This window comes from Lissotriton vulgaris, chromosome 5, assembly GCF_964263255.1.
Source record: "Lissotriton vulgaris chromosome 5, aLisVul1.2, whole genome shotgun sequence".
NCBI classification, from domain to species: domain Eukaryota; kingdom Metazoa; phylum Chordata; class Amphibia; order Caudata; family Salamandridae; genus Lissotriton; species Lissotriton vulgaris.
The window spans coordinates 145,089,713-145,116,466 of NC_141693.1; the positions used below are offsets into that span (position 1 = coordinate 145,089,713).

The 26,754-nt window shown below is 49.5% G+C and overlaps 1 protein-coding gene across 1 annotated transcript in view; it reads right to left on the bottom strand.

The window, feature by feature from the left end:
• Positions 1–26,754, bottom strand: part of RABGAP1 (RAB GTPase activating protein 1) — a 967,778-nt gene that overhangs the window by 806,498 nt on the left and 134,526 nt on the right. Inside the window, exon 9 of the mRNA XM_086921082.1 lies at positions 18,726–18,792. Coding sequence (XP_086777208.1) covers positions 18,726–18,792 — 67 coding nt within the window. The remainder of the gene's footprint in view (positions 1–18,725; positions 18,793–26,754) is intronic.

Here is a 26,754-nt window from a genome sequence, read left to right on the forward strand (position 1 = left end):
CAACTTCAGTTCCCCTGTAGGTCCTTAGCAAATGATACTCTTGTTACCTAGGACTTGGGGACTGAAGAGGGTCCCCTAGGGGGCCCTCACCAAGGCTATGCCACCGCGATTGCAGCTTGCATGTCTTGGTGCAGTGAAAAACAAAATTTGACATGGCACACAGTCTGTGTGCCATGTCCAGCTGCAGTGCCCAAGGTATAGGTAAGTCACCCCTCTATCAGGCCTTACAAGCCCTAAAGCAGGGTACACTATATCTCAGGCGTGGGGACATCGGCATGAGCAGATATGCACCTACAATATTTAAGTCCATTCTTTAATATTGTAACTTGCAGGGAAGCCATAAAGGGCACATGGGCAGGAAACTCGACAACTCAAGTTCCCCAGCAGCATGAGGGCTTCACTGAGCCCAGGAGTGTTAGGTACCAAACCACTCCTCCTATTGAAAAACCCACAGATGCCAGTGTTGGATTTATTAAAACATGTACTCTTAGAGCACCTCAGAGGTGCCCCTGAAAACCTACGAACCCTGGTGTGGTCTATGAGTAGCTTTAGGCAGCCTGCCACCACCAGATATATTTCTGGACCCCTGGGTCGAGAGTTCCTGCTCTCTGAAGACAGAAACAAAGCACATCCTGGGCAGAAGTGTAACACCTCCTCTTCCAGGATGAGCACAGTGCTTGAGAGGGTAGCTTCAAAGGCCGTGTTGCCTTTGTAATGCGACCCCAGCCTCTGCTGCTACCAGGAGATGGCAGCCACCCGTTCAAACCCCCACTTTTGGCGGGATGCTTAATATGCAACAATTTCGGTATTATCTGACCAATTTTTGAGCGTCGCTGCCTCTTCTGCCCGAACAGTCGTCGTTAGAGATCCATAGTGACTCAGGGCCTTGATGGTGGCCGGTGACCCTGTGCGGCCTTGCGGAGTTCTTTCCGGACTCCGGGGGCGTGCCCGGCCTGGTAGATTACCTGGAGGGGCCAAAGCCAACACTGCTGGCAGAGCGAGGTCTCTTCCCCCCCTCATGCCGCACCCTACACCCAGTGTTTGGAGACGGGGCCCTGACCCGAGAACGGTTTGCTCTCCCCCCCCCTATGCCCTAATCAAACCCCCCCCCCCTTTTGTACCCCTTTGTTCGCCATAAGTTGGCAGGGTATGCTCAGACGGGAGTCCCTTGCTCACTTTGCCACTGGATTCCAGCAAGCCTGGCTGAGGACGGCTGTAATACCAGAAACCGGTCCTAGGAAGCTTGTTTCTGGTCCAGGGAAGGCATGGCTTGGCAGTTCGGGCCTGACTGTTCCTATGAGGCACGGGGTCAGACTGATTTGCATATGGCCATGTCTGAACTGGGGTGGCAAAGTGGGCTAAAGAACGGTGATGGATTAAACCCAGATCTGTTGACTGGGTGCGAGTGTTTGATTGGTTCAGATGCTCCGTCCATCACCACCCCCTTTTGTACCGCTAATCATGCCGCAGGCATCTGTCTGGGCACAGTGGGAGCGGATCGGGAGATATTGCCAGCACAAGTGCTCATTGCCAAAGTCCTGTGCCCCCCAACACATCGAGGCTTAACAGGTTTAAAATTGAATTTGAGGCCTGGTTGCTAAGGTGCTGTCGGCGGCGTGAGGACCTTGATTGACCACTGCTGGTGTGACGGGCTCCGCCAACAGTAGTGGGCCGCCTCTTCGGATGCACTGAGTGGAGGGATCAGCAACTTGTGACGCATTTGAAATCAGTGACTGCTCTAGCCTGGTGAAGACTCCCAAATCTTACATCCACGGTCTCCACATACCGGGAGGGGGGCGGGACGGGGGGGGGGGACTACCGACTAAGTTTTAAGGAGGCATCCCACATCAGCGACCCTGCGATCATGTCGACGGGGAGGGGCCCCAAGCAGACCCACCTAACAAAACTGGACAAATTTGCCCAGTCCAGAGTGGCCAACACAAAGGTGAGACGCACAGCGCAGGGCACGAAGCAGCAGTCTGAGGAGGCGGCTCCGACTCTAGTGGACCAAATGGTGGCAAGACATCTGTCGCTGGAGGAGCAACGAAGTGCTAACGGCCTAACTGGATCTCGGGGATTATATTCATCCGGACGATGGCCATCTGGAGATAACATGTTGGATCAGGCCTGATATGTTGGGCCGCTTTGTCCAGCTCTTTGCTCTGTAGGGGCAGGCGGGATAGTAAATAGACACTTTATTCTTGGTACAAGAGATAGACCAAACTTACAGAAATGTCACTTTACGGGCTAACATGGTCTGAGATAAGGTGGGTCATTGTTTTCTTGTTGGAGAAGTTCCTCCAGTGTAGCAATCCCCTTCACAAAGTTAAATGGGAAAGGGTACACAGGCAATCTGCTAAAGTGGGGGGTGGGCATTTTCAAGTCCATGTTGCAGGGAGGCAGGCGGGGAGGGGAGGGGTTTAGGGGGTTCCAAGTGAGTTTGTTCAATGCTGCACAATAAAATCAAAACTGTTCTAAAAGTCAGTGTTTCCAGTGCATGAGGGTACAACACTCATGCAATAGGACGAATATCATGGGTCTGGTCCAAGGTGTTTGGGTGTGGTCACTAGGAAAGTGTTGGGTTGTGGGCCCGCAGTATTACTTCCATGTTCTCCTCGGCCGTAGACGGCCCCTTTCACAACATCCAGATGGGTGGCAAACCTGAAAGAGCTCCATTACTGCGCCAACTCAAACTAATCTCTTGTAATGTAAATGGTCTGGGGGATTGAATTAAACGTGGAATTGTCTTGCAATATTTGTAGTGGCTAGCCCCTGACGTGGCACTATTGCAATAAAGTCACATACTCATATTGTGCACTCAATATATGGGGGTATAAATTGGTCGCTCATGCGGGCTATGCTAGGGGGTCGAGATGAGAAGGTGTCCTCATGTGTAGTTCACTTCCCTTTCAGGTCCAGGCGGTTGCATGTGATGCAGTGGGAAGGTTTGTGACTGTGTTGAGCAATTGGGAGGGTAGGTTTCTCAATATAACATCCTTTATGTGCCACCCAGATTGCACTCCACGACACTGGCTGATCTTGGCTCACACATATTAAATCTACATGAGGGTGACTTGCTGTTTGGAAGGGGGGGAGGGGAGGGAGACTAATGCGGCTCTTAACGGAGATCTGGACAGGAAACCGCCCAGACAGGGTGAAGAGTCCCGAAAGATGCTGGCGGACTTCCTGAGTGCTATGGGACTGATAGATGTGTGGAGAGTATGAAATCCCTCGTCAATTCAGTACACCTTTCTTTCTGGGGTACATAGGAGCTTGCCCTGGATTGAATACATCTTCTTTAAAGCCGGCCAGCTCCCTTTGTTTGGGGATGGCCACCTTCTTCCTAGAAGCATCTGACCACTCCCCGCTAGCAACAAGTTATGGTGGTGTCCCTCCCCCCACACGCCATGAGATGGCTATTAACCCCTAGTACCTCAAAGTGCAGTCGATCAGGGTAAAGCTCACCGAGGCGACTAATAACTACTTCACAGAAAATGATGGATCGGTAGATTCGGATATAGCATTGTGGGAGGCATACAAGACGGTAGTGGGGTCTCAGCGATCGTGGGACATAGGAAGGAAAAAAGGAAGCAATTACAGGAGGAAGAGGGTGAGATTGCCAAACTTGAACGAAACGTAATAATGACCGATGCCCCAGATGCCAAACATAGATTGCTCATGAAGCAAATTGACTATAGAAATATTGCAGAGGACGGGGGCAGAGCTCAGCACCGCGCCACTCAACATCGCATATACACCATTGGTGATAAAGCGAGCAAACTGTTAGCTTGGCTAGACAAGCGAGAAACAGCTAATCGATGGGTATCTGAGATCGTGTGCCAAGATGGCACGCAGCTAAGGGATAGATCTGGGATTGCGGACCATTTTAAACAAAATCAATGCTACCACTGGGACCTCCACATATATAGAGGCAAAAGAATTGCAGGCCACCCTCAGGTTGCCGGTTCTGGAGGCCCACGACGTTGAGGACGTAGACTCTGCCTTGGCAAATGAAGAGGTCTCTAAGGCAATTGGGGTGTAACAATCCGGAAAGGCCATGGGTCCAAGTGGCCTTCCAATTGATTTCTACAAATCAACCGCATCCACAATCGCCCCATATCTCATAAGAATGTACGGAGAAAGAGTGACCAATGGCATCCTACCTGATTTGCAGAGACTGGCCACCATTGTAGTAATATATAAAAAAGGGAAACCCCGAGCACTGTGGCTAGTATAGACCTATCTCCCTCCTAAACCCGGAAGTTAAAAACTAGTTAAAATTTTGGCATTGAGTTTATCACCCCTGTTACATAAGCTGATCCACCCATATCAGTCTTGTTTCATGCCAGGCAGAAATACCGCTCTGAATTAAAGGTAAATCCACAGTGTTATGGGCAGGGCAGCCACGATCAGAGAGGAGCCAGTGATTATGTCTGTGGATGCAAAGATGGTGTTCAACATGATTGAAAGGCCTTTTTTGTTTGCCGTACTTGAAAGATTTGGGTTCGGTGAGAGATTTCTCTCCTGGGTAAAACTCCTTTACTCTGAACCACTGGCCCCAGTCACAGTCAATGGTTGGCGATCAACGAAATTTACGTTGCAGAAGGGGACGAGGAAGGGCTGTTCACTTTCCCCCTTAATTTTCGCCCTGGCCCTTGAGCCTCTGGCAATTTGGATCAGGGGTGACCCCCTCATTAGAGGCCTCAACTGGACGGCAGAATGGGAGGATGGAATCTCCCTTTATGCTGATGATGTTTTGCTTTATTTGGCCAGACCTTATTTTTCTATACACCCAGCATTACACATATTTACTCTTTTCCAAAAGAACTCAGAATATACCATCAATTTGGACAAGTCACTGGTGTACGTGCTATGTGGGGAATGCCCCATCCTGCCAAGAGGCTGTGGGGCCAAAATAGTCACTGCAGGATTTCGATATCTGGGAATATAGGGCACAACTAACACAACAGCATTTTATGAACACAATTTGGCTCCTCCCCTGCGTCGATTCCATGACTACGTTCATCATTGGAAGTCCTTGCCCCTTACATTATTAGGTGGGGCCACCCTATATAAAATGATGGCGCTTCCCCGTTTTGACTACACTTTATTTGGTCCGAGCAAAGTACTTTCACGCAATTGAGTCTGAGGTACGCACTCTGCTCTGGAATAATGGTACTCCACGAATAGCATTGGCCAAACTTATGAAAAGCTGGTATGATGGCGGTATAGCCCTTCCAGCAATCAAAAGCTACTACTGGACCTCCCAGCTGGTGGTTACTAACCACTGGGTGCAGCGGCCAGGAACGGACCCAGCCTACAGGACGGACAGATACAACATGTCCCCCGCTGATTACGCCAGAGCAATTTACGAGGAGGGGGGTGGCAATGCAACATAATACACTCCAACATCCACCACAATCAATCTCTCGCAAACGGCAACGACCACTCGGAGATGGAAAAACAAGATTATAAAAGTCACTCCGCTGTTAGAAACAAAGTCGGCAACATGTGGGCAGGGGGGGAAGGTGACCCCTTGCAGTGATCTCCAACGGGACTACAACTTAAATATAGGAGAAATCTTTAGATACCTTTAAATCCATAATGCACTGCAGAGGGAGATGCCAAAGGTACTGAGCTGCCTGTCTCCTCGCCCCTAGAGGATAGACTCCTAGATGACTACCTTCAGGAAAAGGCGATCTTACTGACATACAGAAAAATACTAAACAATACACAAGACACAATGGGTAGAACTCGTGCAAATTGGATGGAGGATATTAGCGACGAGGACGGGCGGAGGCATTGGCATCCCCCCGGGAGGTGGCGATCCGATCTCGATTCAAATGTATCCAAGTCAAACTCCTGCATAGAGCATACTATACAAGTTCGGTAAAATGGGTGCCCTGAATTCTGCAGCATGCCCTAGGGGGTGTGGCCAAATAGGAACCTACCTGCACCAGTGGTTGGAATCCAGATTCTCCAGAAATATTGGGGGAGATTCACATCAGCAATGTTTTTAACCGGTCACAAAACAATGGAGATCTCGCCCCGCTGGTGCTTTCTCAATATATGGGATGCAACCATCCTATAGAGAGCGGAGTGTGGGTTCCTTGGATGAATGGTGGCGAAACGTAACAGCAAGAACGTGGAAGGGGGTCACTAGGCCCAAATTCAGGGATTGGGAGACTGATATGGATTGGTGCACGCAAGTGGAAAGGGCGATATATGAGGGAGGAGGGTGGCCACAAAAATGGTCCAAAATCTGGGGTGCATGGAATGTAAATAGAGGGATGATATGTACACCATTCAATGACACTTCTGTACAGACTACGGACCATGTGTCCAGATTGTAAAGGAATTACTAAAATATGACGACACGTTATGGGCCCTATGTAACGTATTGATTGATATTGTACCAATGCACTGTGATTGTCAGAAATTATTGAGACTGCACTGTATTTATTTTTTTCTTTGTTTTTGATTATTCAATAAAAGATCTTTTAAAAAAAATGTAATAATTTGTTAAAAAGATATGTTACATCAAATGAATATGGATTGATCTTGTACATCAAGCTGTTTTCATTTCGCCAGAACAGTCCTATACTGGAGCCGCGCTCGGAGCCCGGGCAGAGGCTGGGCCTGGAGCCCCCCGGGCTGGGCTGCACAAAGACAGTGGACCTGGGCGGGCACGGCATGGAGAGCTGCGTGCGGCAGTACGGGACGGCCCAGGACTGCTACAGGCTGGCCTCCTACATGATCCTCAAGGAGATGGTGCTGCTGCAGCGGCTGAGGCACCCCAACGCGCTGCAGGTAACGGGGGCTCCCAGACAAGTAGCGAGTGTGTGCGGTGCTGGACGGACCGGTGAGCTCTCCAGCCACGATAGAGCGCGCAGCATGGCAACAGTGGGAAATCCTCCTTCAAGCTGCAGCTCGAGGCAGTGGAACCGCGGGACATCCAACTCTTGATTTATAAAGCGGCCCAACGAAAAGCGTCAGTGACCGCCAGCCAACAATCAACAAACCAGCAAGGACTCTGATGGACCGCTTTACTTTTTCCTTTGTCCTGGCCGCCATTTTGCTGCTGTTCTCGGCCGCTTTTTTCTGAACCCGACCCGCCATATTGTCCATTCCTTCGTCCTTTACCCTTTTCCCTAGTTTTCCCCTTGACGATCCTCAAATGTTTCTTCCCTTTTCTGTTCTGCCTTTTCTCCATACCCTTTTATCCCTCCCACCCTCGGTGCTGCGACGGCGTCCCCCCCTCCGACTCCACTTCATGAAACTCTGCTCTCCTAGTTTTTATGGGTCTTGTCTGAGAAAATCTAATATATATATATATATATATATATATATATATATATATATATATATATAAAACTCTGATCACTAGTATATGCAGTAGACCTTTGCACTCTCTACCATTCCTATGTGACTCTTAGAGTATATCCATTTGTATCTCTTGAGTGACTTTACTACTTGTACATTTGCAATTTTTTCTGTTTGTATCTTTTATGTAACGAGTGTAATCCTAAGTCCTTATGGTTTGCAACTGGTTCTTATGTAAAGCGCTCTGACACATTCAGGTAAAGTTTGCGCTATAAAAATTTGCATTACATAAATAAAAAATAAATTGAAGGGAGTTTACTTGGAGTAGACTCCCAGGTTGATCTTAAACTTTCTTCATCTGTAAATACTCCTGCTTGCAATGAGCAACGTACTTCATATTGTTTGGAAAGGTTATAAACTTCTCAAGCTGATGATTGTGAGAAAGTGCCCTCTTTTTGCATGGCTGCCCCCACTTTTAGCTAAACTGCTGATGAGCTTTAACTGAGTGTGCCCTGTGTTCCTGACAAACAGGTACCCAGGGCCTATGTTCTTTCCCTAAACAGCCTATAAAAACAAAAACACAATTAGCACTCTTTGTCCACAGGTCAGTCACTTGTAAATGGTACCACAGGTACCAAGGGCACTGTGGCCTCAAAAGGCTGCAGCACTTACTGTGCCACCCTTAGAGGCCCTGTACCTTTACACACACTGCCTTTGCAGGCTGCGTGTTTTGGTGCAGAAAAAAGTGAAAAGTCGACATGACAAACATCCCTTTGTGCCACGCCTACAACCCACTGGTCTGGCATAGATCAGCCACCCCTCTAGCTGAGTGCACTATACCAGTGGCAAGGGTTCAGGTGCATGAGCCCTGTACCCCTACAGTGTCAATTCTTGGGCATTGTAAGTGAAGTAATGCCATTAAGAGTATATGGTGCTGGTCGAATATCATTACAAACTCCACAGTACCATAATGGCTTTACTGAAAACTGAGAAGTTTGGTATCAAACTTCTCAGCACATTAAAATCTGCAATGATGCCAGTGTGGGATTTAATGAAAAATGAACCCAGAAGGCATCTTAGGGATGCCCCCTGAAAAACAACATAACACGAGTGTCCAGGCTGAGTGGCTGCTTGCCAGCTGCCACCAACAGACATGTTTCTGAACCCCTGGGTCAAAAACCGGCAGCTCCCGGGGGTCTGAAACAATGTACATCCTAGGACGAGGTGCTAAGCCTGCTCCCCCAGCAGTGTCCATGAAGGGGAAGCTTCAAAAGCTTTCCGCCTTTGTGAGCTTCTCCAGGCCTTTTTCTGCTTCCAGCAACTGGCCCGCCACCAGTGCTGATCCCCGCTTTGGGCGGGAAAAACAGCCAGAAAACCAAGTGAGAAAGGGAGGTGTGCCCACCTTTGCCAACCCCACTCCTCAGGTGCGCAAGGAGAGATGAAGCACAACTCTCAGTCCGCGCCGTCTTGCAGATGTGGGGACCCAGCCAGCCAGAGTGAGGAATATGCCCCCCTCCCACTGGAGGGTGGCATAATAGGGGGTGTACCCACCCCAAGGAAAGGACCCATTGGTACCAACCTTTACCTACCTGTATGCCCCTAAATCTAGTATTTAGGGGCCACCCCCAACCCTGCCCCCTCAGACAAGAACCAACCAAGGACCAAAAAGCCCTGCTGAAGCGAAGAAGGAGGACGCCCACTGACTTGGCCCCAGCTCTACCGGCCTGTCCCCACCTCAAACCAGCAGAAGCAAAATCCTGGTGTGTCCTACAGCCAGCAACCTCAAGAACCCAGAGGACCTGCCATACCTTCCATAGAAAAGATAGTCTCCCGTGAGCACCAGATTTGCCCACTCACAGACTCTGGCTCCAGCCAAATCCACAAGTCTGCACGACTCTGCACCAGATGCCCACGGCCCGAGTTCTAGTGGCCCAACATCCACGAGGCTGACCTGCCTCGAATCTCCCAGTGTAGCCTGCAACCTCTTTCTGGAGAGTGTCACCGACTGGAGCTCGTAAGGAAAACTTGACGCCTAAAGATACCCATGCACCCAAAGTCCCACAGCCTTGGGTGGCCCAACAGATGGTGTCCCAGGATCCCAACTTACCTCTCTAACTGGTGGTCACCCCCAGAGTATCTTTGTCCCTGAGCTTGCAGTCTTTGTTGAAACCGGAGAATCCGGATTGAAATCAACATGGCACCCAATGCCAAAAGAGCACCCTACACCCAGCTGCCCATGTGCCGCTGCGGGTGTACTTTGGGTGCTAACTCTGATCCCCCTTTGCCCTGAGCTAAACCCCAGGAGCTTTGCTCCCACAACCTTGTTGCCTGCTCATGACCTGCCACCAACCGGAGGATCCCTATCCCCCATTGGATAACATTGGGCATCAGCTCTCTGCACCCGGCCGTCCTAGTGCGCTGAGAGGGTTTTGAGAGTGCTTCCTTGACCCTGGGGTAACCCTTGTTCTAACCCTAGAACCTCAACCCCAAAGACCAAGTACTTACCTGTTAACCGATCACTTAATTTCTCTCCATAGTAATACATTGACTGTTTTCCCTTGAAAAATGTTCCAAGTGTGGAGTTGTTTTGTATGAAAACCTGAAAAACTACAACTGTGCAAAATGGATTTTACTTACCTTTTCTCTAGGAAATGTCCTAGTGTGATATCTAGGTATATCACACAGAGTAGAAAACGTAACTTAAAAAAGTAATCTGAAAAGTAATTTCGACATTTTGACTTACCTGTATTTCAATCAATTGCTTTTGAGCCTGCATTAAATTGTAAAACAGTGCATAAGATTTTGCAAAGCATTTATATCAATTACCTGTGCCAGGAGTGGCTTGGTTCTAGAAATAAATTAACGTAATAATATTTTCATACAAATAAAATTGGTCTGAGTTCAGTCTTTGAGCATGTGACATCATTTGCAGATGGAGTGTGTACAACAAATGCTTAACACTACCCTCTGACAAATCCTTACAGCTCGCCCACACTACCACAAATAGAGAGTAAGGTGCTATCTATGCACACTATACCTCCTTTTGGTTTAGTATATACAGAGCCAGCTTCCTTCATTAACCAGAGAAACAATCATTTTGTGACCTAGATCTGAATGCTCCAGAATGAGGTCATATGTGGGTAGTAGCACTATCTCTCAAACAAGTAATCAGGCATAATGGTTTACCTTCTTAACTGATTTGGGAGAAATAAGGGTACACTAAAGATTTTACACAAGGTTTCTACATTTTGGCAATATTATGGTTTAAGGCATATTGACAAAGTGAAATTGGTGCATTCTTTGACATACAAGATTGGATTTATCTACAGATGGAATGTGGTAGGAACTGGATGAATACCAGATCTATATTAATTTGCAAATCCACAGAATTATAACAGGGCGACCTTCCTTTTTCACATCACTGTATATCTGATGCCTTGCCAGGGGAGAAAGCCCAAGTTTCAGCTTATGGCTCCCCCCTTCATTAACTAATGTTTGTAGAGCTCCAAGTGAATGGTTAATAATAGACGGGCCAAAGAGTTCTGTGTATATCCAGTACAGTGGCAGTTGTGCTCTAACAGGCTACACTAAATAAAACAGACAAACATTTAGAGGGAGCTTATCAGTTAAAAGTATGTTTCCTTGGGCGTGGCCAAGCACCATGGCCGACAGGAAGTGAGCTCCGCCAGCTCCCGTCCCATGGACCCACTTATCCTTTAATTAGATCCTGCCTGGGCTCTTTTTATCCAGCTTTAAACACCTGAAGCTTCCCTCGTGCTGGGGGGGGTCCGCGCTGAAGCGGCGACTCGAGAAACCCCCGTAAACTGACCCGGTGATACTGAGGAGCGCTGAGGGCTCCCGAGCAACCTACGTGAGGCCGTGGTCTGGGCCTTCACCGGGGCACTGTGGAGGAGGCGGCCTGCTCGTACGTGGCTTCTAGCCGGCCCAGAGTCGGGCCCAGGATTGGCGGAGCCTTCCTTGTTTGAGGCGGCATCTGACGGGCGTTGGTGAGCGGCTGGGTGCCACCAGGCGGCATCGGTGGACTGGCGGCCCTTGAACCCGGGAGAAAAGAATCGCGGCGCTCACCCCTCCTCCTGACGCTGAAGTGGAGCGGAGCCTCGCAACGGGTGAGTGCCCCTGCAGTGGGCTTCTGTCTGCTCTCTGGGGGCCCGGGGGGCTGCGGCACGACCTGTGGCGGATCGGAGTGCTGAGCATCAGAGAAAGGACACGGCCGGATCGCCGCCCCTCCCCCACTGGCCGCCATCTTGCCCTTCTCACCCTAGGCGCTTGTCTCTCTGCGCCGCAGGAACACACTGGCTGCAGGCCCGCTGACCGGCGTTGAGCTGCCGCCGGGCGCACACTTGGAGGGGGTGCCCCTGGAGCCTTGGAGATCGCACTGCTGCTTTGGGGGGTGACTGACGTTGCTCCGGGCACACAGCTCGGCGCGAGGGCTCTGCCATTGGACTCAACCGGATTGCTTCAGCTTCCACCGCCTGTTCCGGCGGGTGGATTGTACGCCACTGGACGCCCGTCATAGGGGGCTCTCCGGGGAGCTGGACTGTGGTGCATGGGGTGGGCTGCCTCTGTGCCCCTGCTTGGCCCGACTGCAAATCGGTTCTGTGTGGTCACCTCCTGAGTTGCACCTGCTCGGGGCTACCTGGTGGAGAGCTAAAATCACCTGACATTTCCAACTTCAGGTCGTCCCTGCACTGAGTGCCTTGCCGGGGGTGGCTGGGGGAACCCACTGTGGCGCTTCGCAAAAGGTGTGCGACTTTCTCCACCAGATGGCGACCCGCAAGGATAGGTCCTCGAGGTCTTCCCAGCCTAACACCATTATGTAGTATACTACACAGCCCCTGCCATCGCAGAGGATTACGCTGCAGACTGGTCCGGAAGACGGTGGGGATAGTCCAGCAGAGCCGACCCGTGCGGAGATATTAAAGGCCATACAGGGATCCCACTCCGCCCTGGAGAGACAGATAGACCGTCTCGATAGATGTTATTCTGCTGCGAACAGATCTCCGAAAGGTCGCGGACAAGGTCACAGACGCCGAGGGTAATATCACTCAGCTGCAGGGGGAGGTGGCCTCCTTGCAGAAGTTGGTCGCACACCTTACAGCCTCTACACGAGCTCTGGAGAGAAGGGCAGAGGACGCAGAAGGAAGGGCCCGTTGCAGCAGGGGGGGGGTGGAATTGTTTGGGTTGTGTGTGAGTGTGTGTTGAGTGGGCTGAATGGGGTGGCTGTGTACGTCCTGGCACTGGCAGGGGAAGGGCGGGGTAGCATGTTTGGTTGTTGCTGTCCTTATGCTCGCGGGTGGGGGGAGGGGGGGAGAGAAAGGGTTATTGAGGGGGTTCTGAGTTTGGGGGTTTTTGGAGGGTGGGATGGGGAGGGCGCGGAAAGAGTTACTGGCATCAAGTATATTGTGATTCAGGTTTCTGTGTGGCTGGCTGGGTGGACTGTTCCTTCCGGTCCGGCTGGTGTCTGGGCCCGGGGGTGGCAGGTCGCAATGTATGCATTAAATGGCCCGTTTGAGCACAGTCTTCGACCATGGGTTTTAAATTCTTAACTTGGAACGTGCGCGGTTTTGGTACTTGCACCAAGAGACACAGTGTCCTCTCCTTCCTTAAACGGCATGGGGTCTCCGTGGCGTGCCTTCAGGAGACCCATTTAGATGAGGAGGGCGCTCAGCGGCTATCCAAGAAGTGGAGAGGCCAGATGTTCCATTTCTCCTTCTCCACGTATGCCAGGGGGGTCCTTATTTGGGTGGCGCCTGGGATTCCCTGTGCTGTCCAATATGTTGAGGCGGACGTTGAAGGCAGGTATCTGCTTTTGCGGATCAGGCTGGATGACAGGGAATTCCTACTCTTGAACTCCTATGCACCGAATATCGATGATCCGACCTTTTTTTCCCACCTTCAGGATCTTGTTGTTTCTGACGTAGATGCTCCTTCCTCTGGCTTGGGGATTTCAATTGCGGTTTGGACCCCGAAATGGACAGACACCCCCCTTGGTCTGGCACGAAGCCGCATATGACAGCGAGCCTTCAAGAAGTCGTGCACAACTTGGGGGCTGTGGATGTGTGGCGCGCGAGTCACCCCGCACAGAGACTGTTTACTTGTCATACCCCGACGCACGGAACACATAGTAGACTGGACCGCGTCCTTGCGGCCAATCTTCTCCCATCTCTCCCTTTGACGGTCACACACCAGGCTCGCTTTCTGTCGGATCATGCCCCGGTAACATGCATGGCTCAGTGGGCTGACCAGGCTGCCCGTCTCTGGCGGATGCCGATAGACATCCCCCAAGACCAGGTGGGAAGATAACATGTGGCGACTGCCCTGTCGGACTACATAGATTTGAACTGGGAGAGTGGTGACATGCCCTACTCCACCAGGTGGGAGGCCCTGAAGGCGGTGATACGCGGAGCCTGTATGGGCCTCACGTATGGGGTACGGAAACAGCTACTCTCTGACTTACAAGATGCTGAGAGCGTGCTTCGGCGCGGTCAGTCTCGGCCGGATCCTGACACTTCGGATCAGATGGCGGAGAAGACAGCCCAGGTGTCTGTGCATGACATTCTCACTCGCCTTGATAAATACACCTTGGGTCAGTACAGACAGCGTCTCCACCAAGAGGGTGACAAATCTGGCCGACTGCTGGCCTGGATTCTTCGACGGGAGTTCGCACCTGAGAGGATAGTTGCCCTGCGGGCCCAGTCTGGGAATGTGGTGCACTCGGAGTCTGCTATTCTTGAGGTCCTCCGATCCCATCTGGAGACCGTGTATGCAGCTGACCCCTCAATCACGGAGGCTTCCTATTGGCCCTATCTTCAGGACTTGGATCTCCGGACCCTTTCGGGGGAAATGGCAGAGGAACTGGATGCAGGGTTAACCCTTCAGGAGATCAGCGCTGCGTTGGCCGCCCTGCCACGGGCTAAGACCGTAGGTGGGGACTGTTTCCCGCCTGAATTTTACCATTCGTTCGGTGGAGTCCTAGCCCCCCTCTTGTTGCAGGTCTATAACGAAGCCCTGGAGTCTGGCGTTCTCCCGCCCACTATGAACCAGGGAGAGGTCTGCATGATCCTGAAACCGGGTGGGGATGGTTGTGATCCCGCAGCATTCCGGGCCATCACCCTGATCAACACAGACGCAAAGATCCTCACTAAACTGTTGGCTACTCGCTTAGCCCCCCATATGGCCCACTTGATCCACCCAGAATAGTGTGGGTTCATCCCTGGCCGTAACACGGCGATGAACTTGAGGCGTCTGAACCATATACTCCATGAGGTGCTTGGGAGGGAGGACTCGCACGTACTGGTCTCCATTATCTAGCTAAGGCTTTTGACACGGTTAACTAGGGGTATTTACTAGAGGTGCTCCAGAGGACGGGGTTCTGGCAGGTGTTCTGCAATTGGATCCGAGTGCTCTATGGGGCGCCCCGGGCTAGAGTCCGACTTGGGTCGACCCGCTCCGAGGAGTGGGCCCTGGGGAGGGGCACCCGTCAGGAGTGCCCTCTCTCCCCGCTCCTGTTTGCCCTGGCAATAGAGCCCTTGGCGGTTTCCGCGCGCGCTGAGTTGGAGCAGTGGGGCATTAAGGTGGGCGAGACCACAAACGTGATCTCCCTCTACGCTGACGACGCTCTATTCTACTTGACGGCCCCCAGCGATTCGCTTCCCGCTTTGATGCGGCTTTTGGACCGCTTTGGCGCAGCCTCTGGACTGCGCATCAATCCTGGAAAATCGTTGATTTTCCCGCTGGCGAGCTGTGCTGCCGTTCCGAATGTTGTCCCTCCGTGTCTAGGGTTGAGGTGGGAGCGCGAAGCGTTCCGCTATCTTGGCATTCAGGTGGCCTTAACCGATGAGCACCTTCTAGCCCGCAACGACGACCGAGTGCTTAAGACCCTTCACCAGTCTGTGTCCTTCTGGAACACACTCCCTCTCTCCCTTACGGGACGTTTGGCGATCGCCAAGATGGTGATGCTACCCAGGATGCTGTATATCTTGCAAAATACCTTATGCCCGCTTCCCCCTCGGATATTTCGCACACTCGACTCGCTGCTCACCTCTCTGCTTTGGGCGGGCGGGCGTACCAGAGTTGCTCTGCGCACGGTGGTCCGGATTTGGAAGGAGGGGGGTCTGGAGGCCCCGAGGTTTGACCTCTATTACTATGCAGCGCAGCTCCTGCCAGCTGCACGGTGGCTCGCTGACTAGGACAATTGGGAGCTGCAACTACTGATGGGCAGAGCAAACGAGAAGGCTCTGAGAGAGGCTCTGATGCAGGCAAGAGGAGCAGACGAAACCTTGCCCTATGTGGTGCGACACAGCGGGAGTATGGCAGCAGTTTGTCGAAAAGGTATTGAGGTGGGCCCCTTTTCATAGGGAGCTGCCAGTGTGGATTTTGTCTCCGGTGCTCCGAATGGAAGAGAACGTGTCCTATCGGGAGTGGCGGAACGGAGGCTGTGAGACTTTGGCGGACCTCTACCCGGATGACACCTTTGTGTCCTTTGAACGGGCCACGGAGTCCTTCGAATTGGGCAGGGGGCAATATCTGCATTATAGAGGGCTCCAGGAAGTAGCTAGAACAACGTGACCTCAGTTACCGGAGGTACCTCCGCTGACCCACACCCTCGACATTATGTGGTAGAGTGAGGAGGCTGGTCTCCCTCTTATACTCAGCTATGCGATAGGACTCGACCCCACCGACGGCCCCATCTTGGGCGTCCTGGAAGGCAGACTTAGGGTTGGCCCTGGAGCCGGGACAGCGTACGCGAATTGGCCTCCTGACCCGGAAAGTCTTGTGTAATGCACTATTCAAGTTGATCCACTTTAACTTTGTCCACCGTACCTATATGTCCCCGGTCTCTCTGAATCGCATCTCTGCGGATAGACGACACAATTGCCCTCGGTGTGGAGCCGAGAGAGCTGGGTTCTTTCATCTAGCCTGGGAGTGCCCGCTGGTTGGTCGCTTTTGGAGGGAGGTGGTGGACCATATTGGCCGTGCTACAAAACTCCGGATTGCTCTGGATCCGCTCCATTGTCTCTTGGCACTGGTACCCAAGCCCAAAAAGAGGAACCTGTCATACACGTTTCTACAATTATTACTGGTTTTGGCAAAACGGCGTGTGGCTATAACCTGGATGGGGCAGATGGCTCCTGAGATATCCCTCTGGCTTAGGGATGCTAGAGAGTGGTCCCTGGCTCAGGAGACACGTATGCAGCGCACACGCCGTGATGGAAGACTTCAAGATGATCTGCTTGCCTGGAGGATGATGTGTGTGGAGGGGCTGACGGATGATGACTCGGACGCCTCCAGTGCCGAATTGTTCACCCCCAGGGGGTCTGATTCCGAGGATAATGGGGTAGGAGACGGGTGGGAGGGCCCTGGTCCGGAGTGATGCCCTGCTAGACGCGCGCTAATGTTCCCTGTTGTATATATCTGTGATTTGCTTTGATTCCCGTAGGTCTACATCTGGATGGTTTGCCTGCACCATTCGGGCCTCACAGGGATAGCCTGACTTTTCCGATTTTTTTTTATTACTGATGCAACGCACGGGGGATTTGTTGGGTTTTGTTCTAGGTTAAGGCTATGTTATACTACGAAGGGTATTTGCCCAGTGGGAAAGGAGTGAGACTACATGGAAGACATGAGAGAGAGTAAATAAATATAAGAATCAACGGATACAGTGATGTATACATAATGTTCATGTACGGCTATGATTCCTTGAGACATGCAATGACTCTACACCGCCCAACCTCCGGGATGTGGGCAGATATGGCTGTGTTTTACTCTGAACATTGCATGTAACTACTCTTTAGCCCTTGGTCTATCTGAGAGGCGACGAGGACCTGTGCCTTCTCTGTTTCCGAAATAAAAATATATATATTTTTTTAAAACGTATGTTTCCTTCAGGTGTACCAGAGCTCCACAGCAACGGTCACTCTCGGTTTGGACTGGATAACAGAGGGCCTCCAGCCAAATCAGAGGTTGGTGCTGAACAGGACACATGTTGCTCCAGTCAAGCACCAAGCTGTCCTATGAGAACCTGTGTACAATAAGGTATCCCCCAGTTACATCCAGGCCTAAGAGGAGAGGGAAAAAGATAAATGCTATACAGACAACCTCTTATCTGGCCCATCTAGTTTATAAAGCGGTATTACTCAAAAAAGACATTTCCCCAAAAAGATACAACTTATCACAGAGAGTATATTCTTTCCAGTTTTGTTCATTTATCAAAAAATTCTTTTTTTTTTTGCATTTTCATATTTTTGGGGGGAAATTCATGTTAAACTCGTATGTTCATAAAAACAATTACACATAGGAAACAATTATGTCACATCTATTAGAGAAAAACTAGATTGAAATCTAACAGTTTCAAAACAAATTGTAATGACCCGCAAGAAAAAAACAAGATTTATACACCATCATCCTTCCATTCTCTCCTTGCATTCTTCTCTCACATCACTGTTTTCAAAATCCTAGTATAGAAGTTTACAAATCTATCACAATTATTTCAAGTTGATTCTTCTCTTGGCTTAATTCTTGAATAGGATTCCCAGATGTGTGACGAATGGCCTACGCACGTTTCGGTGACTCCAATTATTTATATCACCTTCTTCAGGGCCAATTGAACAATAAGGTTATCATCTGTTTAGCGGTGTAGGGGTCTATATGTATATTAGAATTAAAACATGGAAATGTCTCTGATTTCAAAAGATTGGAAATTCTGTATATTGGCGTCCAAAGAGATTTTCTGAGGTAATAGTCCTTTGATCTTTAAAATAATTTTTAGTATTAATTCTCCCAAAATGTATTCCTCAATACAAAGGCCGTCTGAGCTGCCTCAGTGTTCCATTTCTGAAATATCTTTATGCGAGATATAAATAACCCTTATTTAAAAAAATGGAGTTGTATCACCAAATCGCTATTGTGAACATCCAAAAGCTGATTCTTCAGTTTAAACGATCTTATGGACTCAGTCCGTCTCTCTTCTCTCGCAAGGCACCTCTTCTGACACTTTCCAGTGTAGACTGCTAAAAACTTTTTGGTGAAATGTCTTTGAGTAATACCGCTTTATAAACTAGATGGCCAGATAAGAGGTTGTCTGTATAGCATTTGTCCTAAGAGAACCAGCTTTATCCAGGTAACGTTAACACAAATGAATGTTCCTGCTCTATTAAAGTGAGCGCTATTTCTATGCGGACAAAACTTGATGGAAGGAGGAGAAGAAAGGAGCAAGGGAAGCAGACAAGTAAAGAGCAAGAGAGATCTAACTAGACTACCAATGAATCATGTGGTGAACTATATAGCTTTAGGCTGCATATACAGAGGGAGCCTAACTGTGTACACTCCACCTCTTATGAACCCAAAAAAGACAAGATATTTAACAACATACTTATTCTTACCAAATCTAGAAGGTGCATGTCACTATTTCGGACGTCTTTTCCAGGGCTAAGAAGAAGTCCAAAACATCTGCAATAATTGAAATACAACTTAAATACACTATCCACTTTGCTATTTGTCAAGGCTACAATCATATGCAAATATGTTATCATTAATTAATACATTGAAAACAAAAAGCACACCCAAAAGAAATCAACATTACAACAGAAAGGAAAATGTTACTTACCAGTATGCATCTGTTCTTGGCATGAAGGGCTGCTGACATTAATATCTTCGCATAGATCGCCGCCTAGTGTTGGGTCCGGATGTTTGCACTTTGTTATCCTGGAAGAGTCTTCGAAGTATCACGAGATAGGTGACTCCTCTCCTGGACCACATTGTGGCGAAGATGGAGTACAGAAAAGTAAGATGACCATGTAAATGTATGTAGAAAGAATTACTACAGCTGTGACAGGCACCGGGGAGGAGGGTGGGCGATATGACTGTCACCAGCCCTACATGCCAAGAACAGATGCATACTGGTAAGTAGCATTTTCCGTTTGAGGCATGTGGCCTGCTGAATTCATATCTCAGCATAGACTGTATAGCAGTATCTCCTCTAGTTGTGGTCACCTGTACCAGCTGCAGCAGTTTGAAAAAGAGTTTTGAGGACAGCCTGCCCTACGGCAGCTTGTTGCTTTGCTTGCACATCTACACAGTAGGGTTTAGTGAAAGTGTGTATGGTAGACTATGTAGCCGCCCTACATAGGTCTTCTAGTGGAATATTTCTTAGGAAAGCCATGGATGCCCCCATTTTGCGGGTTGAATGGGCTTTTGGGGGAACTGTTAGAGTGCGCTTGGCCTTTTGATAGCATATCTGAATGCACTTAGCTATCCATCTGCTATTCCTGTTTTTGAAATAGGGTTACCCTTATGTTGTGGAACAAAAGCAACAAATAGTTGTTTTGTTTTTCTGAAAGCTTTAGTTCTGTCAACGTAATATAACAGAGCTCTTTTTACATCTAGTGTGTGTAGGGCTCTTTCAGCCACTGCGGGTTTTGGAAGAAAACTGGCAAATCTATTGACTGATTAATATGGAACGTTGATATAACTTTTGGCATGAACTTAGGTTTAGTACGGAGCACTATGATGTATTTGCATGAAAGGTTCTTGAATTATTAGTGCTTGTAGCTCACTCACTCGCCTGAGGGAGGTAATGGCAACTAAAAAATGCCACTTTCCATGTTAGGAATTGTAATTCACACGAATGGAGTGGTTCGAAAGGTGGCCCCATAAGTCTGGTAAGTACTACGTTTAAGTTCCAGACTGGCGAAGGTGGATGTCTTGGAGGGATAGTTCTTTTAAGTCCCTCCATAAAAGCTTTGATAGGTGGTATTCTGAACAGGGACAGGTGTTGTCTGTTTTGGATATATGCAGCTATAGCAGCAAGGTGTAGACTTATGGGAGAGTATGCTAGATTGCATCTCTGTAGAAGTAACAAGTAACAGATTATGTTTTGGATGGAGGCATCTAATGGATTGATTTGGTTATTATTACAGTAAAATTACAAATCTTTTCCATTTAGCTGCGTAGCCTGCTCTAGTAGTTGGGCGTCTTGCTTCCTTGATAATGTTCATACAGTCTGGAGGCAAGTTAAGTTATCCGAACTCTAAGACTTCAGGAGCCAGATCGCTAGGTTCATCTGATTGGGATCTGGGTGCCTGATTTCTCCATGGTTCTGAATTAAAAGCTGTGGCGATAGGGGGTGTGGAACTACTGAGAGTTCTAGGAGTGTTGTGTACCATGGCTGTCTTGCCCATGTGGGAGCAACCAGGATCATTGTGAGGGACTGTTGCTTTAGTTTGCGTGCCACTAATGGAATCAGTGGGGTTGGCGAAAAAGCGTACGCGAATCTGCGTGACCAGTCCATCCATATCGCATTGCCCTGTGACAATGAGTGTAGGAACCTGGCGGCAAAGGACTGGCATTTTGAGTTTATTTGTGGCAAACAGATCTACCTCTGGATGCCCCACTTTTGGAAGAATGGTTGGAGGAATTGAGGATGAATTTCCCATTTGTGTATCTGTTGGCTGTGTCTGCTTAGTAGATCTGCGATCTGATTGTCTATTCCTGGGAGGTGTTCTGCCAGAAGAAAGATTTTTGGGGGAATTGCCCACCTCCATATGCTCTGTGCTAGGTGAGACAGCTGCGGAGAGTGTGTCCCTCCCTGTTTCTGGATGTAGTACATGGCTGTCATGTTGTCCATCCGGATTAATACAGCCTTGTTGTACAAGTATTTCTGGAAGGCTTTCATTGCTAGAAATACTGCTAGCAACTAGAAGTGGTTTATATGCAGTGTCATCTGCTTGACTACCCGGAGCCCTTGGGCTGTGTATTGAAGTAGGTGGGCTCCCCAACCAGTCAGTGATGCGTCCGCTGTTAGCACTACCTGTGGAACCGGCTCTTGAAACAGTCGCCCCTTGGAAAGGTTTTGTGGGTCCACCACTGCAGAGAGTTGCAAGTGCAACTGTCTACCAACACTAGGTCTTTTAGTTGTCCTTGAGCTTGGTTCCACTGCCGTGCTAGGCATTCTTGCAATGGACGCATTTGAAGTCGGGTATGAGGGACAATGTATATGCAGGAGGCCATCATGCCTATAAGCTGCATGAACACTCGAGCTGGCAAGGAGTGTTGTGGGTGAAATCTTTGAATTAGAGACTGCATGTTGGCTATCCTGGCTGGATTTGGATATGCTTTGCCACTGAAGTATCTATTGTTGCTCCCAGATATTGTTGTATGTGGGAGGGCTGCAGATGTGATTTTGGGTAATTTATGGAAAATCCCAGACTGTGCAGCAGCTGGATTGTCTGAGATGTGTGGTTTGCACACTGTGCGTATGAGTTGGCTTCTATGAGCCAATCGTCCAGGTAGGAGAACACATGGATGTGTTGCCTTCTGAGGTGTGCTGCTACTACTGCTAGGCATTTTGTAAAAACCCTTGGGGCTGTAGTTACCCCGAAGGGGAGAACATTGAATTGATAGTGTTGACCTTCTATTGTGAACCTGAGGTATTTCCTGTGAGCGATCTCAATACTAAAAGGAGCGAGAAGCAGCTCGCCCGGGTCGTGCCCCCGAGATTTAAAAAACCCCAACTCTGAACAACACCAAAAGCTAAGCAGCTGTTCGTTGCGAAGAACTACTCACGACTGGAACTCAATTCAACGCACATTCGGAAGTTCAGCTGTCAACAATTGACAGAAAGGGAAAGAATTCACCAATCCATCAGAAGGATATATGGACATTAGAATTTGCTCCTGGAACATCAACGGTTTGGCGAGCAAAAGAAATGATCCCGAATTTCTAGAATACTTGACTACATTCGACCTTATCCTGCTCCATGAGACTTGGGAAGAAAAGGCATTTGAGCTCCAAGGGTTCACGTCCTGCTGTATTCCAGCAAATAAAAACTCAACTTTTGGCCGAAGATCAGGCAGACTGATGCTTTTCGCATCAATTTCGACAATAGGCGAAATTGAGGCAATGGACCTGCTTATTCCTCCCCCAAGCATCATTCAGGTGGCAAAGATCCCACTTCAGTTAAAGAAGCTCCCCCAAGCGGTAACTATAATTAATACATACATTCATCCCAAAGACAAACAAAAAGGTGCGAAAGACCTAGCCAAATTGGTGAAAAAAATAATGGAAGAAAGCGTGTCTGATTTATTCATCTTGACAGGGGACTTCAATATGCTTCTAATTAATAAAGAGCAACCTAGCGACCTTACCCAAGACCTGAACGCAGCATGGGGCGTGCCGACACAAGGCCATATAAAAAACAAGAACCAAACGAAGCGCTCCAAAATCCTACTTCGACATCTGGAACAACTCAACTTAAGGGCCCTGAACGGCCGCTACTCTGACTATGATCCACCAGTTGCCACCTTTCACGCGAATAAACAATCCTCCCATCTTGACTACATGTTTACATCTCTAAACATGCTTTCTCGGGTAAAGTCCTTTAGAATAGGTATGAGCGACCTCAGTGATCACCTGCCACAAGAGGCCATAATAAAAACCACTTCCCACCTGGAAACCGAAACCTTTATAGGCTTCGACACAGTTACCGTCCCAAATCAAAGGCGGCTTCGCTGTAACACCAGGAACATTGATTCAATTAGCTCCATGGCGAAAAACCTTTTCTCCCAAGCTAGCAGCTATGCATCCAAGGCATCGGTTGTCTGGGATATTTTCATCAAAACCATTAGGGAGAAAATGGCAAAAAAGGTTCCCAGCAATTCATGCCATCATCAGACGCCCCTTCGTGGGAATCACTTATGTCCAGAAATGAAACCACAAAAAAGATTAGTAAATCAATTACTGAGACAGCTGCGAAAGGATCCAACAAATTACAGCTTGCAAACTCCCCTACGGGAAGCTAAAACAAAGTTGAAACGGACAAAATGGGGCAACCAGAAGCGAAGTAACGAAGAACTATGGGTGAAGCTAGTTTACGAGGGGAAGCAGAAGAACAGCTCCAGATTCTGGCAAATGGTTAAAAGAATACAGAATCCTGACTTCTCTGGTCAAAACTCGCATATAACTGAAGTATGGTCGAAATACCTATTGACGCATTTTAATAACGATGGGACTACTGACGAGGCCGTTTGCAAATGCTACTTACCAGTATGCATCTGTTCTTGGCATGTAGGGCTGCTGACATTCATATCTGTGCATAGATCGCCGCCTAGTGTTGGGTCCGGATGATTGCACATTGTTGTCCTGGAAGAGTCTTCGAAGTATCACGAGATAGGTGGCTCCTCCCCTGGACTACAGTGCGCATGGGCATCGCCTCCATCCCCAGATTGTTTTTAGCCATTGGCAGAGATGGAGTGAAGTATGTGAATGATGCCCATGCTAAGTGCATATAAATATATGTAAATGAATGCTGCAGCTGCTACAGGCGCCGGGGAGGAGGGCGGGCGATATGAATGTCAGCAGCCCTACATGCCAAGAACAGATGCATACTGGTAAGTAGCATTTGCAGTTCGAGGCATGTGGGCTGCTGAATTCATATCTGTGCATAGAATACATAGCAGTCCCTCCATTAGCGGCGGCCGCCCGTGCCAGCTGCAGCCGTCTGAAAAAGCGTTTTGAGAACAGCCTGGCCAACAGCTGCCTGTTGTTTAGAGTGCACATCTACACAGTAATGCTTTGTGAAAGTATGTGTGGTTGACCATGTAGCTGCTCTACAAATATCTTCTAAGGGAATGTTACCTAGGAAAGCCATAGAGGCCCCCAACTTTCTAGTGGAGTGGGCTCTTGGTGGAATTGTGAGAGTGCGTTTAGCTTTAGCGTAACAGATCTGAATGCATTTCACTATCCACCTAGCGATACCAGCTTTGGAGATAGCGTTTCCCTTGTGGTGTGTGGCAAAAGCAACGAAAAGCTGCTTTGTTTTGCGAAAATCTTTTGTCCTGTCTACATAGTACATCAAGGCTCTCTTAACGTCAAGGGTGTGGAGCATCCGCTCCACCAGCGTCTCTGGGTTCTGGAAAAACACTGGCAACTCAATTGTCTGGTTCATATGGAATTGAGATACCACCTTGGGTAAGAATTTAGGGTTAGTGCGGAGCACAACCCTGTTAGCGTGTACCTGGAAGAAAGGTTCTTGGATGGTGAGCGCCTGCAGCTCGCTAACCCTCCGTAGCGATGTGATTGCTACTAAGAACGCAACCTTCCAAGTTAGGAACTGAAGCTCACAAGAGTGCAGTGGCTCGAAGGGAGGACCCATCAGTCTGGTAAGAACCACATTGAGGTTCCATTCTGGAGCTGGTGGTGTCCTTGGTGGAATGACTCTCTTGAGTCCTTCCAAAAAAGCCTTGATCGCAGGGACCTTAAAGAGCGACAGATGTTGCCTATTCTGGAGGTATGCCGCCATAGCAGACAGGTGAATGCGGATGGAAGAGTACGCCAAATTGCATTGATACAGGTGGAACAGGTAACAAATGATGTTTTGAATGGAAGCATCTAGCGGGTCAATATTGTGGTTAACACAGTAGATGACAAACCTCTTCCATTTAGCCGCATAGCAAGCTCTAGTAGTGGGCTTCCTTGCCTCTCGAATGATGTCCATGCAATCGGGAGGAAGATTGAGGTAGCCAAACTCTAGGACTTCAGGAGCCAGATCGCCAGGTTGAGCTGTTGCGGATCTGGGTGCTGAATGTCGCCATGGCTCTGCGTCAGAAGGCTGGGGGTGAGATGAAGCCTCTGATGCGGTACCACGGAGAGTTCCAGAAACGTGGTGTACCATGGTTGGCGAGCCCATGTTGGAGCAACCAGGATGAGAGTCATCGAGTGCTGCCTGAGTTTGCGTGCCACCAGCGGTATCAGAGGTTCTGGGGGAAAAGCGTACGCAAATCTGCCTGACCAGTTCATCCACATCGCATTGCCCTGTGATTGCGGGTGTGGGAACCTGGCGGCGAAGCTTTGGCATTTTGCGTTCTCTTTCGTGGCGAACAGGTCTATCTCTGGATGACCCCACTTTTGGAAGTACGGTTGGAGTACTGATGGATGTATCTCCCACTCGTGCATCTGATGGCTGTGCCTGCTGAGCAGATCCGCCATCTGATTGTCCTTGCCCGGGAGATGCTCTGCCATGAGGAAGATGTTCCTCTGAATGGCCCACTTCCACATGCTCTGAGCCAGATGAGACAGCTGTGGAGAGTGTGTGCCTCCCTGCTTCTGGATGTAGTACATGGCCGTCATGTTGTCCGTCCGGATCAACACGACCTTGTTGCACAGATGTACTTTGAACGCCTTTAAGGCCATGAAGACTGCCATCAGTTCCAACACATTGATGTGCATCTTCCTTTGCTGTAGTGTCCATAGTCCCTGCACCGTGTACTGGAGTACATGCGCTCCCCATCCCTGGAGAGAGGCGTCCGTTGTCAGGACAATCTGTGGCACAGGCTCCTGGAATGGTCGGCCCTTGCAAAGGTTTTGTGGATTCCACCAATGCAGAGAGTCGTATGCCCGACCGCTCACCAACACTAGGTCTGTCAGTTGCCCATGAGCCTGAGTCCACTGACGTGCAAGGCACTCCTGAAGCGGACGCATATGTAGTCTCGCGTGCGGGACGATGGAGATGCAGGAGGCCATCATGCCTATCAACTGCATGAACACCTTCGCTGGAAGCGAGTGTTGAGGTCTGAACCGTTGGATCAGCGCCTGAATACTGGCGATTCTCACTGAATTCGGCTGCGCAGTGGCTGCCAGAGTGTTGATAGTCGCGCCCAGATACTGTCGCACGTGGGCGGGCTGGAGATGGGACTTGGGGTAGTTCAGAGAGAATCCCAGATCGTGCAGGAGATGAATGGTGCGTGACACATGGTCGACGCACAGTTGTTCTGTCTTTGCTTGAATGAGCCAGTCGTCCAGGTAGGGGTAGACATGGACGTTCTGGCGCCGGAGATGCGCCGCCACGGTCGCCAGGCACTTTGTAAATACCCTCGGCGCCATGGTGACCCCGAACGGCAGAACCCTGAACTGGTAATGCTGGTCTTGAATCGTGAACCTGAGATACTTCCTGTGGGAAGGATGCAGTGGGATATGAAAATATGCATCTTTCAGATCCAGCGTAGCCAGGAAGTCCCCCTGCTGAAGCAGAGGGAGTACTTGCTGTAACGTGAGCATATGGAAGTGCTCCGAGAGAATGTACCAGTTGAGGGGCCTGAGGTCCAGGATGGGCCTGAGGGATCCATCCTTTTTGGGGATTAGAAAATACAGGGAGTAAACCCCTGTTCCCCTTTCCTGCAATGGAACGGGCTCTATTGCCCCTTTTTGCAGCATGACTAGGACTTCCTGCTGCAACAAGGTCAAGTGCTCGCCGGACAAAGGACGGCTTCTTGGGGGTATGTTTGGTGGAACGGAAGTAAGTTCCAGACAGTAACCGTACTGGATAAGAGACTTGACCCACCTGTCCGTGGTGATGGATTTCCACGCGGGCAGGAACTGCTGGAGTCTCCCCCCGACCGGTGTTGTATGGTCGGGGGG